Genomic DNA, 20,314 nt, shown 5'->3' with positions numbered 1-20,314 from the left:
TGCACTCAACCGGCCGCTCCGCTACATATAGAGCCAAGGCCGACGATCCATCGCCAGAGTTACGGTCATCTGTAGTTCGCAATGGTGATCACTAATTAACGGTTATTCTGGCAAGTCAATGAGCGGAAGGGGGTCGTTCGGCTGGGTAAATATCAAGAAAGACTGGTCATGCTGCTCGTTGTGAAACGGGCGTGGTCGAGCTTGGCGGTTCGTTTGACGGCCGATCATCTCATTGAGAGCGATTATAAATCAAATGTGACATTGGCTAGTCAATGAGCGGAAGCGGTTAACCGGTTTGGTAAAAATTAACAAAGGCGATCGGACTAATACCCTAGTTACACGGGCACAGTTCACCACGGTTGAGCGAACCGCAGTTTTCTGCGTTACACGACAAACGCAACTGCGGTTACCCGGCTAACCGTGGTTAATGCACACTGAGCTCGGCCACCTCAGTTCGGTCACGCTAACCGCAGTTCCCGCAGCCGCAGTGCTCAAAATCGCACAAGTCAGTTGGGACGCAAGTTGCGGCGCATCAGCGGAGGTAAAAAATAAAAAGCACCTGGCGTTTGGAGGAGACGAAGGTTCTCAAATAGCGGGAGCCCCAAACCTGCCCCCAAGAGGCGCTTGCGTTCTTTGCGTCGCTCTCGCAGTCAGCGCGACTGCCAGTCAGCAGCGGCTTGTTTTGCGATCCACCCGATCAACTACGACAAAAGCCGTGCTAAATTTGTCAATTCTTGGTGTCGTTCGCCAAAGCAGGCAATCATGGTGCGTTTTCAGCGCTCGGGAACGATCGGCACCACGTCGCCCGTGCCTGCAAACATGCCGGCGTGCCTGCCCGCACGGCACTGAAATCGGCTTGAACCGGCACAGACCATGACAGCAACAGCTTGTCGCCGCTCTTCGAAATCAATCTGATCACGGAAAAGAACTTCCACATGCGAGAAAGTGGATGTTAGTGTGGTGAAAAATTGTGCTATGGATTGTAATTCGCAGTTGTAGAGATAGCGGCGGACCGGCGGTCAAATATCCACCGCGATGCTAAGCCTAAAGTTCCCAACACCGAGCAAACGCGAGAAAACCAAGCCGGTTGCCATAGAGTTAATCCGGTTGCGAGCTGTTGTGGAAGGCCCTTTCCTAAATCTCGCTGCGCGCGAGTGCGTTGCGTTTGGGTCTGAAGCAACTGTTTTAACAATATTTCCTTTTGTTGTGAAGTTAAAAGTGTGTTAATTTATTTTTGTTACGCTCACAACCAAGAGACCGCGATCACCAAACTTAAAATTTCGCGTGTAACAGCCAAAACCGCAGTTTGCGATAACCGCGGTTAAGGTTTAGTAACCACGGTTAGACTTAACTGGGGTTACTTCCGCCGAGTCTCCATAAAAACTCTAACTCTGTCAAACGGAACTCCAAGCCGCTACCTCGACCACGCCCGCTTCACAACAAGCAGCGAGAGCAGTCTTTCTTGATATTTACCCAGCCGAACGACCCCCTTCCGCTCATTGACTAGCCAGAATAACTGTTAATAAGTGATCACCATTACGAAATACAGATGATCGTAACTCTGGCGATGGATACGTCGGCCTTGGCTCTATATGTTGCGGAGCGGCCGGTTGAGTGCAAAATCAAGACCTACTTCTCTCGAAATTTGGTGTTACTAAACGCTGGCACAACTGCGCAAAAAATAAATAAATAAAGCATGTCCGGGGGGAATCGAACCCGGTAAAAGAGTGCCATTGTCAGAGGCACACCCTCCACACCAAATCTGAATTTTTTTTTTGTAACACAACGTTTATTTACACAGATGTACATATATACATGATGCACTGACAAGCACGAGGCGCTGCCGACGACAGACGTAAGAGTGAGCATGGCGTCTAATCAGCCGGTTTTGCTTTCATCTGGACGGAACTGTACAAATTTCACGCCAGCTCCGTCTGGACGGAACGCTAAGCTGTCATTTGTATTCCGTCTGGACGGAAGGATAACCCGCAGAGCTCCGTTCCGTCTGGACGGAACGCTAGCCACAGCCTTTATTTATTGAAGGTCTGGGAACTTTTGTCTGTCGATACATGGTGTTAAATGATGAGAAGAAAAAAAAAAAAAACACAAAGTGAGAGAGAAAAAAGTATTGTTTGAGTTGTTGCTTTTGAGCAACACTGGGCATCAAAGGGTTAACGACTCCCCACCAACTGGCGACTTGAAAAAGCTGCCAAGGCAGGAAATGCAATCACACGCGGGGAAAGATGGGGCAAGAAAGCAGCTCAATGCTGCTCTTATCTGTCCCTCTTTCTTCAGTTTCCGGTGCAGGAAAATAAGCTCTCCCTCATTTCTCAAGAAAATTAGAGGCCTCTTGCAGTCAAACAGCGTACTGAAGCGCAGCAAAGACGAGGACAGGAACACCGACGACGACACATAGCGCCCTGTGTGTCGTCGTCTGTGTTCCTGTCCTCGTCTTTGCTGCGCTTCGATACGCTGCTATGTACCAACTCGTCCAAACCAATACTCTCCTGAGCAATCAAACACTTTCTTATCCATAAATAAAGACGATACCGTACCATCAAATTGATCATTTTGCACGCTGAAGGTTGTTGACCTGAGGTGGTGCGGATCTTTGGATTTTTCATTTCATTTATTCCTCAACTGAGATCATCCAAGGACCTCAAATGCACGTCGAAATCGCTGCAGACAGGTGTTCATGCTCTTTATATGAGTGAGCCAAACAGTTTTGGTCAACTGCTGTCACCCACTTTGTAACCCACTCCTCTCTGAAATGCCTCTCAGCCTTGAGGGTACAAATGAATAAATAAAATAAATGAACAAATAAACGGAAAACGAGCCATAGGTTCAGCAATTAGCACGTCAGCTCAATTATAAGTGCCACTGGGGCGGGTAACCAATCCATGGAGCCTGCGAGTCGGCGCAAACCAAAAGCACCAGACTATATGTACTTGAGCCAAATTGCCATTGCACTCGAATGGCAGGAAAAGAAAAAGGCACAAAAATGCTTTTTTTGTTCCTCCTTTTATCAGTAGTGCAACAGACGTTTTAAACATGCCTGCCTTCGTATGTCCAGCACATATGCGCCCCATCTAGACTAGACCCCCCCATTTACTGCTCCCCCTCAACAGACTCCTTCCACAAGAGGTGCAACCTACTGCGCCAAACTGCGTATGCTGGCAAGCCACCAGCTGACACTGCCACTGCCCTCCACAGTGAATGCATGCCTTCCCCGCTATCTGCCACTGATTTGCCACATTAGGGGCCCCACGAAAGACCAGCACTTTGCTTGCACCCCTGAGCCTTCAGCTTTGCTCAGGCGGGAAGCGAACCTTCACTGGTGTCCCAAACAGGGCACTTGTTCTGGCCGAACAGCCGTGCTTCCCAAAGCCAGAGCCTCTATGGTCAAGCACTTCCACTTCCACGAGGTCCAGCTGTGGTCTCCATTGCGCAACCTTACGCTGGGTGTGCGTGCGTGACCGTACGTTGAGAGAGAGAAAGAGAGGGGAGAGAGAGAGAGAGAGAGAGAGAGAGAGAGAGAGAGAGAGAGAGAGAGAGAGAGAGAGAGAGAGAGAGAGAGAGAGAGAGAGAGAGAGAGAGAGAGAGAGAGAGAGAGAGAGAGAGAGAGAGAGAGATCAAAGGCTGACCTGCGAGCCCCGGCTGAGCACCTCGAGGAACTGGATGCCGTAGATGCGGGCCATCTCGCTCGTCTTGCCCAGCACGTCCAGCTCGTCCAGCAGCTCCACGTTGCCCCGCGCGCGCACCGCAAAGTGCTCCACCGTCCGCCACCTGCACCACCATCGACACCACTGCGACTGGGTCCACTGACACATTCCATAAGTCAGCCAGCCACACTGCTAATCTTCTTTGCATGTCAATAACGTTGTAGACTGTGTCCTAATACCCAGTGCTTTGCCACTCCCATGATGGGGACTGTGCCCTTGCACAGTCCCCATCAATGTCGATCATTTTGCTCCCCGAATGTCATCCCAATAAAGCAAGCCACCCCTTGGTAACGCGTTCAGTAGCAACTAAGGCCTGTCGAACACATGACATTGCTGCCTCTGCTAAGACTGCAAATGAAGCATTTGTTCCCACACACTGAATGTCATATGGGGGAACAACGTACAAAAGTGAGCTTGTGAACTTCTTAGAAGTACTGCACTGGTTGTGACACTACCGACCCATGGAATTGAAGAGCGTACGCGAACTGTTAAAGGGGGGACACTGCTCTTGAAAACCACACATCTGCCAAAAAAGAAAATCAATTTTTCTGTACAAATATATTACTCGCTGTCTACAAGTGCCACAGAACTCACCTCCAAAGCATTACACATTCATCTAGATGAAAAACAAAACAAAACAAAGAGGTAGCAGCAAAATACTACTGCAGTGCCCCTTTGAACAGAGATCCACAATGTGTGCACCAGCAAAATCATACGCGTTGCTGCCCCACGCGCGCGCAATGTAGCACATTGAACTCTAGAACTCTTTTATTTGTCATTTTAGGACTGCCCAGAGCTGCTCCATAGCAGCAATGTATTTTATTTGACCATAGAGTGGCAAGAGCAGAGTTGGAATGCCAGGGAACAGCCCAGGGAACTGCTCTGGACACCTTTTTTCCCCCAGCCTCTCAGAATGGCCGCAGTGCCACCGAGCTGCCTCTTTCCAAGCAGCCCCAACTCACCTGACGAGGTCCTGTGCGAACCAGTCGGTGAGGGTGCGGAACGAGTACAGGGGCACCCGATGGTGCATGACGTGGTAGTAGGTGTTCTCAAAGGTGTACACGTTCAGCGCAATCTGCACCAGCAAGAACGACAGGCCGCACAACGCTCACGTGGCAACATCGGCAAGCAGGTCCTTCCCTTGAACCCCCTCTGTGGTGCATTCTCGCAGCAAAAGCATTGCACAAACAAGGGGGGAGGTGTTTATTAAGAAAATGGCACCAAAAAGCGCCACGTCTTGAAGCACAGAAACCTCTTTTCGATCCTGTCACCCATTCCTACTCCCCTTGTGCACATTGGGCACAAAAGTGTGCCGATACACAAAGACTCCGCAGTTGTACTCCAACGTGTACTACTACCATGTAACTTTCTGGCACAGTATTATGTAATCTTTTATAACCCTTGACCGACTGTTACATGTGTAATGGCCAAAATCCCTCACCATTTGCTCTCGCACGTTCCTAATATTCATGTCTGCTGCCCTTGTAAACCCTTGTAAACGGCTGCCAACACCAGCTTTTAAGTGCAGAGCACTTTAATGGGTATTCACACGACACAGAAATCTGCCATTTGGCTACTAGGAGTGCGCGCCACGTGACCCCTATGTCACGGTTTCTCTCTGGCGCACCGCTCCGATCGGAGGTCGGAGCTTCTGCTCACAAGCTACGAACAATCCGATGCTTGGCGGCGGAAGTGGCGGGATTTCATCTGCTCATTGGGCAGCTGGCCGCAACTCAAGTTCTAGAGCGGTTGCAGGCGCTCTATTTTTATTGCTTTTTTATTACACTGGGCAAGAAAATGCGCTGCGCAAACGACAGGCACACTTAAAGAGCCACGTATACCCCCAGCATGGTCGCTGGGCGAGCGGCGGCGGCCGCAAAGTGGCACAGGTTGTCGCAGGTAGCTCGAGCAATAGCTTGTTATCGCTCCCTAAGGCGCTAACAAAGTTGCACATACAAGAAAAGGGGTAACGATGTGATGGCAAATTGCAATAAAAATTGTCATCTGCACCCGCTTGTGAGAGCGGCAATCGAATATTTGCTGCAGTGTTAAGCCTAAAATCTGTATGCGGGCCTGTAGGCGGACCGGCCAGCTGCTCCCAGCGTGCGGTCGCCCCACCCACTGCCTCGCGTGTCGCGCGCCATTCTCTTTCCGTGGCAGCGCCTGCATCGCGCCCGCGGCCAATTTTTTGGCAGCTGACAATATCAGTACTAGGGGCTTTAGCAGAAATTGCCTCCGTCGCGGAATCGGCAGTACTATGGCAGCCCTGCGGTCGAGATAGACAACTGTAAACAGTGATATCCGTCCGACAGTAGCATCCTTCGTGTGAGTGAAGGAGCTGGCCGAGCAGAAGTCCGCCTGCAGTGACATCACGATCTCCCTCGGATTTTTCCGCTGAAAGACTCCATCGTGTGAAAACCGCTTTAGGCGCTCGCCTTGCCATCGTAGCTCGCTTGCTGGACCCAAGTAGAGCTCCAAGGCATAGAAGCTGTCGTCGCGGCATAACCCTGAGGCTTCAAAAGCCAAGCGGTTTATATAGTCATAAGCGTTCGAAACTTGTGACCCACTGGCACTTGTCATACATCTCCCCATTGTTTAGCGTAAAGAAAACTGCAGGTACATTTGAGGCAAAATATACGTAATTAACCGCCAGTGCCCCAGTTCATTTAGTTAGGAATGCTCGTTTGGTAGGTTTTTACAAAAGTAAGCGAAAAAAAGTAGCAGTGCAACACCGGCACGTGCGGGAGGAAAAGCGAGCACAAAAAGAACAGAACTCCCGCTGGCGCAGTTTCAGGCAGGGGGTGCGCGGGCACTGCAGAGGCGGGAAATTTGAAATGCGTCGGACAAACCTCTGTTGAATTCATTAGGAGAGGAATGAGACGGGGCAGAGATGAGCGTGATGGGTGGTAAGAGTGAGCGGATAACGGCACCACAGCCCACTATGGCGAGTCACTGCTGCTCTGCAATTCCGACAGCTTTTGCATTGAGTGGTGAAAATGACTAATTTTTTTTCCTTTGCCCCCTGACATCCCACTCAGAACACAAAACACACACTGTTATTACTAAGCAGCAGAGGAGGGAGGAAGCAGAGAAGAGGGAGACCTCCTTGCGCAGGATGCGCCAGACGCCGAGGAGGATGCGCCCCACAATGTCTTCCGAGGAGCCCCTCCGGGGAGGGGCCCGGGACAGCTGCGTGCGCAGGTCCACGTCCAGGTGCTGGGCGCGCTCGCACAAGTAGCCCCACGAACCACGCTCCACATCGTAGCCCAGGAGCACGTCCGGGTCCCACCTGGGCAGGGAGGGGGAAGAACCCTCACTCTCTATGAACAGCGCAGCTGCTTAGCAAATCGTAATTTTTAGCGTCCGAAGTTAAAAATACGAAGAAATGGCCGAGTGTGCACACGTGAGCGCAGGGCTCATGACGATTGTCGGGCAGTTAACAAAACCAAGACAATCCCTAGCGCTTGTGTGTGCGTGCTTCGCAGCGGCCGCCCAGCGTCCTCGGAGCATGTTTGTCAAGCCAAGCATACCCACTTAGAAAGAGTGGCGACCAAAATTGGCAAAAAAAAAAAAAAAAAGGCTCCAGCGTTTGCTGTAATCACGGTAGTGCTTCGAACGAGAAAGGCACGTCATAGCGTACACCTTTCTCCAAGGTGATGTCCAATGATCATCACATCCAAAAAAATGAAGGAAGGTCACACTTATAGCAACAATGATGGAGTAAAGGTCGTTGCGGCAGCAAAGAAGCAAATCACCTGCAATTGTGGACTTAAACCATCCTGACGGTCATGAAGGCTGCATAGAGCTTCGCTACCTTCAAGCCTTACCTGTTAGTGTGAGCTTCCTTCATTTTTTTTCCCCCCCGTCATCAGGCAAGCGCACACCCCTAATGACCTGTCGCAGTTTCTGTCATCACGGGGTCGTGGAACATCCCTCATGTGAGAAGCAGGTTAGCGGGAAAGTGATCTGCACTACAACCCCCCCAGTTCCCACTTTGTGTGCTGAGCACACTGTGATGACCGATTAAAGCTGGTTTCTAATCGTCTGCAGCAGTATTCCATGCCTTGCAATCAGGCTCAATGGAGGAGCTACAGGGCGTTCGGGAGTGACGGCACAGGAAAGGGGTGGCCAAGAGCTATCGACAGCTGTGTGCCACGCTAGAAATCAAGCCCCACTCGGCCATACCTGCCACCAGAAAGTTTCCAGCAGGCAGCTCTTTTCACTGTTCACAAAACTGTTCAACGGAACTGCAACTTATCGAGGATCGCCTCTTCTTTCACAGCATGCAAAAAGGAACCAGAATCCTTCACAAATGCATTCAACACATTCTGCTCCTGGATTGCTATTACAAGGCATTTACTGAGCAAAAGCGCTTACAATGACAAGCATGCAAGAAGTGTCTTCACCAATGCCATTCATATTTACTTACAGCCGCGTTTGCTGAAAAAGAATTCATTGTATAATTTGTTCACATCTGTACACGTTACACTGAACGTCCTACATTTTTCTTAATTCTGAGCACTCCTCAATCTAAGCAACCTCTGCCATTTCGGCAGAGATCGAGTCTTGAAAAGCTTACATGTTAAGGCTCACGTACTTTGAATGTAAGCAGTCTTTCTTACGATACGCATAAGGGGTGTCGGCAGGGGGGTGCAAGGAGGCACTCCCCACCCTCCTTTCCCAATAAGCCGCCCTAGAACAATTGCCCATCGCCCTCTTTCCACTCCATACAATGGCTGTGCCCCCCTCAAGACAAAATCCTGCCGACACCCATGTAGCCACATGCCCGGTTTTTGATCCGCCCGAGAGGTTTTTTAGACAGTGGGTCGGTTTCTGGTCCATACTTAAAACCGGCCGTCATTGGCCGTTTTTTTTTTTTAGGGGGGAAGGGGGGGAGGGGGGGGGGGGCTATATTGCAACGAATATTATTATTTTTTTTTTGCATTTTATAAGTGTCAATACTGCAACTACGACGATAATTATGCGTCTGCAAACTGCGAAAAGGCATGTGAGCAGTGAAAATATGTAAGTGAAAATTCCTTTCGTCGTTCTGTATTGTTGATGTGGTGCACTGCCCGTGTATGTATATTTGAATATCAAATACATTATGTAATATGCACTGCGTACTTGTTAACGTTCATTTGGAGCATTCAGCTGCAAAGAAGAGATTTTAATGAATGAAGTATGCGCGGTATGTGCGAATAAAGTGCAGCACTTATACACCAACAACCAAAATCTCAGTCCCTTTCAGGACAACCGTTATCTTAATTTTTATCTATGAGAACGCTACAACAAATGACATCGCATGCCAAGAAGACATGGCGTCTTTTTTTTTTTTTTTTTCCAACACAAATTCAACCTTCTACCTCTGCAACTCCCAACGAAAGCGATGTAGATTCCAAACTGTCTTTGTGCTGATGACGACGCTGCTCACACTGGCACAAGGACTGCACAGTGTTGATGATGATCCCGATGCCTTTGGTTAATCTTCTCCAGTACGGTACATACCGGAGAAGATACGGAACAAGATCGTACGTATTGCTTGTATTCACTGGTGAGGCACGCATGCAGGCGACCATGTGAGTGCGCCGTGGCTCGTTACATTGGGCTTCGCGGGATGGCGGTACTTGTCCGTGCTAAGCACATGACTGTGTTGCACGTTAACAAACTCTACCTCACCGAACACAAAGTACTGCCTCGAGTCCGATGCGAGTGCGATTAATAACATCTCTGTTGACGCCACCATTGAGAATCGGCTTGAAACAGAGCAGACGACGCACGACGGTGTTTTTTTTTTTCTTCGTCGTGCGGGCACAGTGGCCCAAGCCGCGCCATGTCCGTGGTGCATCGGCCACGTCTGTGGCCGTTTCCAGTGTTGCCACGCGAAGAAATTGACAGCTAAACTTTTCAACGAATACCCCCTATACACATCACGTACACATGATACATACATGATGTACGTACTATCGGCGTCAAATGAAACGCAAACACGAAAATTTGAACCTGAACACACAAATTCTTTCCATGCAAGCCAAAATGACGTGTGGCTTAGTTACAAAAACGAAGTTGGGAAAAGTGGATTTCCAAACATACCAATAGCGTGCCATTATATGAACTCTACGAACAGTATTTTCCCATTTTGCCCGTTCTGGTTCATATTTTCGTGTTCGCGTTTCATTTGACGCCGACAGTACGTCATTGACCCCGGTGCGATCGCTGGCCCAGACGCCACGGGCCCCTCACCTGGCCACCAGCTCCACCAGGGCTGCCAGGAGGTCCCGCTCGGAGTGCAGGGCCTCCCCCTGCAGGCTGGTCACCCCCGTGCGGGGCAGAAGCAGGGACCCCTCGGCCAGCCGGGGGTCGCTGCCCGAGTGCAGCCAGTAGAGGGCGCCCGCCTGGGGCGCTCCCCCCCGGGGGCCCCCCCGGGCGTACCACAGCACGCACTGCACGGGGTCCTGCGCGGGGTCTGGCTGCAGCTCGCCCCGTGTCCGCACGTGCACCTCCACGCTCAGCAGCGTCAGCGTCCGCCCACGCTCCTCCTGCGGGGGCAGCAGAGGCCGACAGCACCTCTCGCTTTAGTCAGTCCTTAGTTTCATCATCATCAGCCTATCTACGCCCACTGCATCCCAGTCCTGCGCTAATTGCGACCAATTTATCCCTGCAAACTTCTTGATCTCATCTGCCCATCTAACTTTCTGCCGCCCCCTGCAACGCTTGCCTTCTCTAGGGATCCACTCTGTTACCCTTATGACCAACGATTGTCTTGCCTACGCATTACATGCCCTTCCCACGTCCATTTCTTCTTCTTAATTTCTACTAATATGTCCTTAACATGCATTTGTTCCCCCACCCATTCCGCTCTCTTCTTGTCCATTAATGTTACACCTATCATCTTCCGTTCCATTGCTCACTGAGTCGTCCTCAACTTCATTTGAACCCCTTAGCGGAGCCTCCAAGTTTCTGCCCCGTAGGTGAGTACCGGTAAGATGCAGCTGTCATACACTTTCTTCTTCAGGGACAATGGTAGGCTGCCATTCATTATCTGAGAAGTCCTTAGTTCAGTTCAGTTTAGCTATTGGCGAGCTATGGGAGAGGCCTTTGCCCTGCAGTAGGCGTAGATGGGCTGAGGATGAGTTGGTCCTCATTACTCCCTGTTTTGTGCGCTGCTCTGCTGCTCAGCATGAACCAACTGGCCCCGCCTCAGACAGTACTCCAGTCTCTCTCTCCTTCGGTCCCAAGACCCTCCGGCCTACGTTTCCTCCAACCAACTGCGTGACACTGTCCCGGCAACAAGATTCTTACCTTTCCCGACCAAGCCAAGGACGGAACCAGCCCACGGTGACGGTAACGCCAACACCTTTTCTACAGAGCATGGAGCCCACTGATACAGTTTCTTGCCCCTGGTACCAACAGTACCAATGTACCAACAACGGCCTCATGTGCTCAACAGTGATGCCGCTGCTGCCGTGGGCTCAGTGCAACCTTGCTCCCAGAGGGCAGACAACACCCTGTAGGATCGCCGCTGGCCACAGAGGAAGAAGCGTAGGTCACTGAGCGACACCGTTTCAAGGTTCAAACCTTGGTCGATTCAGCTGCGATATCGATGCTGACATTTTGATTTACAAATAGTACGTCTGAAATTTACGAGGAATAAAAGTGACCACGGCACGATCCCACAAGTAGCCCTCCATCCAATTACTGTGGACTGACTACATACATGTTCTCACCCACTGTATTGTACGAGCTCCATTTCACCAACATGAAAGTGATTTTCACGACTTAATTTCATCCAAACACATTAGCCGCAATCAGTGTGAAAGACCCGCACAGCTGTCCCTTCATTTCGTTCCCCCAAATTACTCATTTCAGGACCCCAACACCAAAAAAGGGAGCCACATTACCGGATTCCTTACACTGACTGCGCTGTCACAAACTTGCCCAACCATAACCCCTCCGTTAACACCGTAATCCCGCCACAGTTTCCCATCTGGAATCAGGACAACTTAAAGGAGCCATGAAGAGAAAACACAAGTTTGATTCATTCGAAAGATTGCCTCGTTAGAACCATAACGACATCACTTATAACGCAAACTTCGCTCAAATAAGCTACATAATTAGGAAAAAAGGAAATGACCATGCGACCCACCAGCTCATTTTCCGCAACAGAACCTGTGATGTCACTTGGGAATGCTCTGCGATTGGCGGAGGCCGGCAAAAGCAAACGCAGGTTAGGCAGGGCTTACAGTTTGCATAGCGAGCTAAATGCCCGTGAGACATACTGCACATTCTTTTTATGACAAAGAACGGTGGAGTAAACGGTTGAAGGTCCGAACGAACTCGCAAGCGTGTGCGCCATTGCATACGAAACTAGTGCCGGCCGAGCTCGACATCTCGCCGTCGCGCAGACGAATTTTCGGGTTCGAGGCTCTTCGGGGTCAACGAACCGTTCCAGCACGCACAGCCGCGACCTTGCTTCGTATCGTAATCCCTTCACAGGAGGTTGGCCGTCATATCGCCAACCAGCAAAGGTAAAAATAGAAACGAGGGGAGTAAGGAACAGCAAGAAGCGACGAGATAGTGCCAGTCGTCGCGTAAGTTTCGAATGGTGTTGGCTTGCTGCTGTCGTTACGAGCTCGTTTCCAGTTTACAACCACTGAAAACTTCAGTTTGTTCGAGTACTTTCGAACGGCTTTCCAACACGACACCGGCCAACTGGCATAAGTGATACTGCGACTGAAATTGAACTATTATTAACCGTAATCAAAATACGGCACATACGTACCAGTCTATATTCGTCCGTCGCGACGGGGCTGAAGAGGCAGCGGTGCCGACGGCTGGGCGTTCGTCTGTTGTGGCTATCGCGGAATGGTCGCTTTCCCGTCCACCGCGTATCCCACAACTCTTGCCGCTCGTGCACTTAGAAGCATTGAGCGTTTTTGTGGTGTGAGGTTGTTAAATGCAAGCCCGAGCTCCTCGGCGAGAGTTTTGTTCTCCGGATCAGGCGATTCCATGACTAGGGCTGCGGGTGCACTAGGTTTTACTAGTATTTTTAAAATGGCCGCCGTCTCAATCGACTCCCGCGTGTGGGTGCTATATGGAGTCGACATACTAAGTATCTGTTTCATGGACCGGCTCTATGACGCCATTGTTCACGTCACGGAATGTTCAATTTTAGCGGGAGATTTAAAATTTTGGCTTAAATTGCCTTATTTCTCAGTGAATAAAGCATCATTTGCTTCCGGGAAAGCGCTTGGGGTACTATGAAACACCTAATCTTTCGAATAAAACAAACTTTTGTTTTCTCTTCATGGCTCCTTTAACTACACCAAATGACTCGGGCTGATTACAACACACCATTCCCCTTCTGCCTTTCTCTTTTAGATGCGACGCATCTCTTTAACTCGCCTTGTCCCTCCGGCGTCCATCCGTAGTCCGCATCCCTCCCCCATTCTCCTCGCCACGCCAGCTGCGCGGTAACGCCACTCTCACCGCAGCGCCATCTGTGTGTTAGCGCCCGCTCTCACCGCAACGCCAACTGTGTGTCAGCGTGCGTTAGCGCTCGGTTAACACATGTGCATGCGTTGCTCCCTCTCATTCCCCTCACTGTTAACGCGTGGTACATATAAACGCGATAACTGCGCCACTCTGCTCAGTCGCTCCACCGCCGTGCCGCTCCGATGACATCTGATGACCACCGATGATTTGAATGAAGACTAACAGGTTTGCTACCGCGATGGTCGGCGCAACCGTAACAAGCACCGCCAAGATGCGTTGCATCACCCCATGGTTAGAGCCCCTAGCTTTCCGCAATTCCGCGAAAAATCGCGGAATTAAAGTGTTTTCGCGGAATTCCAAAAAAAACGTCAAAAGTGTGGTGCTACATCCCCAAAACGATATATTCGGTGAAATGTGGTGGAAAAGTAGTATTTTCTATTAGTAATAGCAAAATGGTTTCTATTAATTGTCCGCAACATTTTTACTCTTGAAAATTTAAATATGCATCTGCGTATTCCTACCTTATCAAATAATAAAAGTGTCTAGTTGGCGCAGCCTTCACCCGAATCAAGGGGCTTAGCCATAGCCACAGAAAGAGAACATTGCCCGTCAGAACATTGCCCGACAAGGCCCGTCAGAATATAAAAACAAATGAAGGGTGCAATGAGAAAAGCCGCTAGCAAGGCGCTAGTATACTTGGAGAACTCTTACACTTGGAAGTTCTTCAAGAGTGTGAGGTGCTTGGATCCCCAGCAAGTTTGGTGTCTCTCAGAGTAGAGATCAAATTTTGGGACCGTTCCTGGATTTATAGCCCTAGCTGCTAAATGGCAAGTGTACCTGAAGTCTGCCCAAGACCTCAAGTCTAGTGACAGGGACTTGGCACCATTTCTTTCTAAACAAGAAAAGCCAGGTGGAGATTTTGATGGCCTGGCTTTCTGGGCTGGGATGGAACACCTAAGTCCAACACTTTCTTCCATTGCCCTTAAATACCTGTCGGCGCCAATCAACTCACTTGACGGAGAAAAGTCGTTCAGTCGCTATGGTGACATCGTGCTATTCTCTTGGTGAAGAAAGCACAAAGCATCACCAGATGCTCAGCCACAACAGCTTTCTTCAGTTGTAAATAAAATCTAGCATGTTAGGAATCTGAACTGTCTACGTAATAAATGAACTGTACCTTATGCCATTTCAATGTTGTCGCGGAATTTTGCAGATTCCCCTATCTAGAATCGCAGAATTTGAAATGTTCCACCGCAAAAAGTAAGGGGCTCTACCCATGGTTTCCCCCCGCGGAAAGATGTGGTCAATTGTTTTGCCTAGTGTTACTTCACTGTATTTTGTGAATACGCCTCCTATCTGGGAGGCTGGATCCCAAATGTCAAGTGGTGCTTTTACTTTTTTTGCCAACGCTTCCTGACTGAATTTCGCTTTAGCCTTTTGTTGACCGGTTGCTCTCGTAGCAGCTGTTTTTGATGTTACGTTGCAGTCATGCAACTCTCTTCCCCCTGTACCCCTGGTTCCTTTAACAGAACCCCCCCCCCTTTTATTCGGTGCCATGATACAATAGCCTCTACAGCTACCAGAAGTACACAAATACCACGTTTATTCAAATCTAGCGCGTGCCTTTCTTTCAGGAAAATACCTCCCAATATTGCATGAGCATTAGAACTGAGTGCCAGGTGAAACAGCGCTGGTGGTTGCTTATCAATATGGATACGCCAAGGCAACCATAATCACACGTTTGCGTGAGCAAAGAGTCAAGAATCGCGAGGTCCATGGCAACCACCGAGGTAACAAAAGAAATCCAATGCAGCATTCAAGGTATTGCACACTACAGCAGTGCACGCACGTATAAAAAAGAAAGAAGAACAATTTGCACGGCGTGCACTAGTACAAGGCTGGGGAAACAGCAGAGCTGGCCGCCCCCTTCCCTTCGTCAGAGACCCGGCTTTTGCACCTCACACGGATTTCCGAACTTGCCGCTGAAAGTTCACCAAGACTGGCAGGCCAGGATCGTTTTGTGTGCAGCCCCTTTCGCATCTCTCCCTAAGTGAACCGCCTTAGCATAGACAGCCCACACTTTGCTCTGACAAAAAAGAAAGAGCAGCAAACTTGCGTAGTACTATGCAGTTCGCCCCCTTCTACAGTGAACTGTCGCTCCGTGCCAGTCTCTTGCAGAACGTTTTTTTATATTTTTCCAGAGTTTCTGCGACTCGAGTTCAAGAAGGCAGTTCCATTGGGAGGCTTACTATAGAGTATGCTTCGAATGCAGGGTGATGAGAGCTGTCCTAATACGGTAATCAGCCCAGTTCTTACACCCAAAATCTGAATCAGTTGTGAAGAGACCCTTTGCACTTGTTAATATTCCCGCCCCCAAAATTAGGCGCCTGTTAAAAACACGGGCCCATTAGATTCGTATAAATACGCTAAGTGCTACGCGAGCACACCCCAAGCCCCCATACTCAAGCCAAGAAAAAAAAGAGGTCCCCCCCCTCACCACCGTGTCAGCAGGCAACCGTGCGCCGCTGAGGGCGAAACGGGCTGTGGGTCCGTCCAGTTGAGAGCTGCTGGCCTGCGCAAACAACCGGATAGGGTGCTTTCGTTCAAAAGGGACAACAGAGTCCAGGCAATTCCACCGAGTCTTCTGCCGCGCATTACAGGCAAGGACCAAGGGAAGGTGCGCAGGACAGGCACTGACTTCGACTCACGCAAAAAAAAAGAAAGAGAGAGAGACAGGGTGAGACACCAGTTTTGTGAACTGAGGAAAATGCTAATCCGGTTACGGTTCAGGCAAACTCGTTTTGTACCGGTTGAGTTCTGGTTCTACTATATCACATTACTGAACCGGTTCACAAACTGGTTCGGAAGCTTGATTTGGTTCGCGAACCGGTTTGATGTCAGCTAAGTGAGAAAAGAGAAACAGACAAACTGCACACAAATTAACGGGGACAAGAACACACGAAGACAGCACAAGCGCAGACTCGCAACTAGTGCCCAATCGACGGCCTCACATGCGTCACAGTTCTCGGCGCACTCAACCACATGTACAGAAAACAGTAACAACAAAACCACAAAACAAACTCTGAGGCACACAAATGGCAAAAAAACAGCAAAAGATATCCGTATCACGTATGGGTTACCTTTCCCCCATCACGCATGCCCAGAGGAGGTACCGAAATCGCGCTTACTGCGCATCTAAGTATGCGACTTCTCAACTAAGCAGGGTAATAGACAGACGACTGATGCAATTTGAACAAGCTTTTAAGATGTGGCTGGATTCTACATTCTCTCACGTTTGCTGGTTATTATGCCAGAATAAAGTGGCTGTGGGCTCAAACACAGGGACACAATCAGGAATGCATGCCCGGCAGTGGAAGACAAGTTGCTCACGTCGTGTTTTTCTCTTGAATAGTTATGTTCCCTTAGCCTGACATTCAATTAAACACCGTCCCCCCGTTTGGCCAATGCATACTTTCCCACAGGCAAGTGGGATCGAATAAACGACCCCCAGCACACGGTACGAACTTCTTTTTGTGATTAACAGCACATGTCCCCTGACGGTTTTGTGGTTTGTTTTGTGGTTTTGTTGTTACTGTTTTTTGTACATGCACTGAGAACTGTGACGCATGTGCGGCGTGTCGATTGGGCTTTGATGTGTGTAAGGCTTTGATGTGTGTAAATAATAAACTAGTTGCGAGTCTGCGCTTGTGCTGTCTTCATGTGTCCTTGTCCCCGTTAATTTGTGCGCAGTTTGTTTATTTTTTGAGATGCATCATCACCAACTCGCCCAACTTTCAACCGTAAAAGAAAGTTTGACATCCACCTAAATGCAGCCACACGGCTGCATTTAGGTGGATCTCAAACTTTCCTTTACAGAAACTTACTCCACCTTGGGGATTTCCCCTAAAATCTGGTCGACCAACTTTCAACCCTTTGAGAAAAAAAGAGTTACCGTATTTTCACACATACAACCCACCCCTGCATGTAATACGCCACCCCACTTTCAGACCGCCGAAAAAGAAGCATTTTTCGAAGCTTTGTTGCACCATCTCACCTGGAATCACCCTCCGTGCCTCAGCAACCCACTTGCAGAACAGTGCAATATCAATTCTTCCTTGCCCTTTGTATGTTTTGTGCAATCGCTGCCATGGAAGGCTTAGTCAGTGTTACTGCATAGGAGCTTTACGGCACGACGCGCATTGCCGCGAAACTGCACTGAAGGAAAAACCCCAGTTACTGTCCGCACCCCTACTTTGCCACTGAAATTTTCGCACTTTTGGTGCGGGTTATACGCGCGAAAATACGAAAGTAAATTAAACCGGCAATAAAAACAAAATACAAACAACAATTCGAAAATGCTACCGTTTCTCAATAACAGCGGTGCAATTTCAAAGAAAACTATAAACAACTGGGCGAGATATTAGGAAAGCTGAGGAAGTAGTGACGATTTATCAGCTACTTTCCCAGCCAAACCTTACATTGTCCTAGGGAGTACCTAAAGCCACCTCCAAGAAATACAACAGTGGGATGTATTTTCTACCCTTTCCTTGTGTGTTGAAATTCAAATCCCCGCAACGAAATTGCCCATCAATGTGAAAAGTCAGTTGAAAAGTCAAACTGAAAATTTGCCAAAAAGTCAATTTTCTGTATTAAAGGGACACTGAAGTGATTAGTAAACATTGCGGGATTACTAGCGCAAATTGTAGTCCGGAGTCCGTAGGCCACGTTTCAACCACTCTGGGTGCATTTACGCTAGTTTATTTAGTAAAAAAATCAATTTGAAAATGCTGTACTCCTCTCTGCATCCTCGCCCATTTTCTTTGGCGTTTTCGTGTGACGCCAGGACGAGATGACTTGGCTCGACTGCGCTACTGCCCGGCTCGCTGACCTTCCGACAGAGTCAGTTGGCCCAGCGTTTATCGCTCAGTTGGAAACTAAGCCACGACACGTTTGTGAACGGAAGAGTGTTTGTTTCTTCAGTTTATTAGTTTGTACACTGTATCAAGATCCAAGTCCAGGTCGCTCCACACAAGCACTGCGCAAGCCACATGCGACGCTTCGCTGACTGGTACGCTAGTAGGAAAACCTAAGGCCACCTGAAGGCGGGAGAAGAGTCAGAAAAGCCAATAGTGGTACTAAGGAAATAAAATCAACTGACACTTTTACCGTACAGTGTAAAACTAGGGAGCAGGAAGCACTTTTTTTTAGGGGTGTGCGAATATCAATTTTTTAATTTCGAAGCGAATTCGAATAATAAAAACAAAGTTCGAATCGAATCGAATATTTTTCGAATACGAATACTTATTGTTTTTTGTAAAATTAATGTTTTCACCATCTAGAGACACAAAAACTGCAACTTTATTGCACAACAAATCACACAAAGTAAAATTAGGAATTACACAATACCATTGCACTCAACAGATTAAGGTCTGCACTCACTTAAATGTTAACATGGAGAAAGGTTAACTGCTTGTTATGTTCGGGGAGCAGTGACAACTTCCTGCTCGTCACCACTTTACCAGATATCGAAAACAGCCGCTCACTTGAGACACTAGTAGCTGGCATGCCCGAGGCCGTGCACATTGCCGCGCGCTGATACAGTAAAATCTTGATGATACTAATCTCGCGGGACTGCGAAAAATATTCGTATCATCCGAAATTCGTATGAACCAACACAGACCAAAAAATTTAGCGCTGAAAAAAGTTTTCGTTTATTTCTTTTCCTACTTTCGCGTGAAGAAATTCGTGATTTTTTCTGCTTTTTTTAACCCCCCGTGTCGCAAAGCAGTGCTTTCTGGAGCACGTAAAGCTTCGCCCTCGTCTCCTCACTCGCTGTGGCCAAGCTCGCTACACGCCGCAACAGCCAAGCGTGAACCGCATGGTGCGTTTTTGCACGCGATTCGCTCGCCTCGGCTCTGCGAGCGCTGTATTTTCACGCCCGCATAGACGATTTCGCGCCCGCGGTAGCGCCTACCTCGGTCAGAAAATGACGCACGACGCGCGCGGCAGAATGGAGGAGCCTGACTACTTGCGATGAGATCGAGACAGCCGGCTTGGCTCCGCCAGAGATGGTTAGGCTTAGCACCCCGGCAAATATTTTATGGGCGCTTTCACTAGCGGCGCGGATGATGTTTTATAGTACCGTTTTCGCATGCATTATAAGCTCCTTTACCGCACAAGCAACTTCGTGTCTCCCTTGAGTCGCATTTTAAAGAGCGGTTAGAAGCGGTCGCTCGAGCGCCCGCGCCACTACGCGGCTGGAGCCGACGCCATGTTGACGTCGCCGGCCGCGCCGCGCGCAGCGTGGGGGTGGTTTCGCGGCGGTGAAAGCGCGCCTTGGGCGTGCGCAGAGCGTTTTCGCGAGCAGAAAACAACAGCCCGGCCGTTTCTGGAGAAAGAGTGACAAACAGGGGAGCGAGAGCCGTCACTTGCTCGTTCGGCAGTCGGGTGCCTCGCCGGCTTGTTCGCATCTTCCGCCGGGCCGCGCAGGTCCGTTCGTAACAGCCGAAATTTTTCCCATTGCAAACGATGCAATTTCGCCGGGACTTTTCGGAAATTCGTATCATCCCGAAATTCGCACCCCCAGTATCGTATCATCGAGAGTCCACTGTAAATAAACACCGATACAGACACGCTCTGAATTTTTTTTTTTTTTTTTTAGTTTTGGGTGGTTCGAATATTTCGAACAATAAAAGTGTCGTTCGAATCGAATCGAATACCAAAAAATTCGAATCGAATATTCGAAGTTTCGAATATTCGCACACCCCTACTTTTTTTCGCTGGGAGAACAAGCACAGCGGTCAGCAACACGACTACGCATCTTCAAACACTTTTCCGGCTAAGAAATGCAATTGCTAGACGTGAGATATTGTGGAAATTTGGGGGACGCTTACTGCACGAGCGCTGTACAACAAATAGTCACCTAAGCTGCTCAAAACGCTAAAACTAAACAAAACTGTAGACTGGTTATACATAATATACCTTATATTTCCGTCGTCGACAGCGCTGGCCCGTGGCCCAATTGGACCATTTGCTATTGAACCATTTGAAGTTCGGGCTTGGAAGGCAAAACTGGTTTTTCTGGTTCGCACCTTCCA

The 20,314-nt window shown here is 49.1% G+C and overlaps 1 protein-coding gene across 3 annotated transcripts in view; it reads right to left on the bottom strand.

Annotated features, from left to right (window-relative positions):
- LOC144152269 (uncharacterized) overlaps positions 1-20,314 on the bottom strand; it is a 95,064-nt gene that overhangs the window by 23,669 nt on the left and 51,081 nt on the right. For 2 of the 3 annotated variants that reach the window (XM_077683501.1, XM_077683502.1), the window contains exons 16-20: positions 15,715-15,789; positions 9,966-10,261; positions 6,825-7,011; positions 4,685-4,797; positions 3,645-3,786 (exon numbers count right to left, since the gene is read on the bottom strand). In XM_077683501.1, coding sequence (XP_077539627.1) covers positions 3,645-3,786; positions 4,685-4,797; positions 6,825-7,011; positions 9,966-10,261; positions 15,715-15,789 — 813 coding nt within the window. The remainder of the gene's footprint in view (positions 1-3,644; positions 3,787-4,684; positions 4,798-6,824; positions 7,012-9,965; positions 10,262-15,714; positions 15,790-20,314) is intronic. The other variant, XM_077683503.1, reaches the window with a different exon arrangement.

This window comes from Haemaphysalis longicornis, unplaced genomic scaffold, assembly GCF_048455015.1.
Source record: "Haemaphysalis longicornis isolate Haplotype H1 unplaced genomic scaffold, Haemaphysalis longicornis Haplotype H1 scaffold_9, whole genome shotgun sequence".
Taxonomy (NCBI): Eukaryota; Metazoa; Arthropoda; class Arachnida; order Ixodida; family Ixodidae; genus Haemaphysalis; species Haemaphysalis longicornis.
Note: the sequence above shows the minus strand (reverse complement) of the source record. Positions and strands in the feature narration are given on the sequence as shown.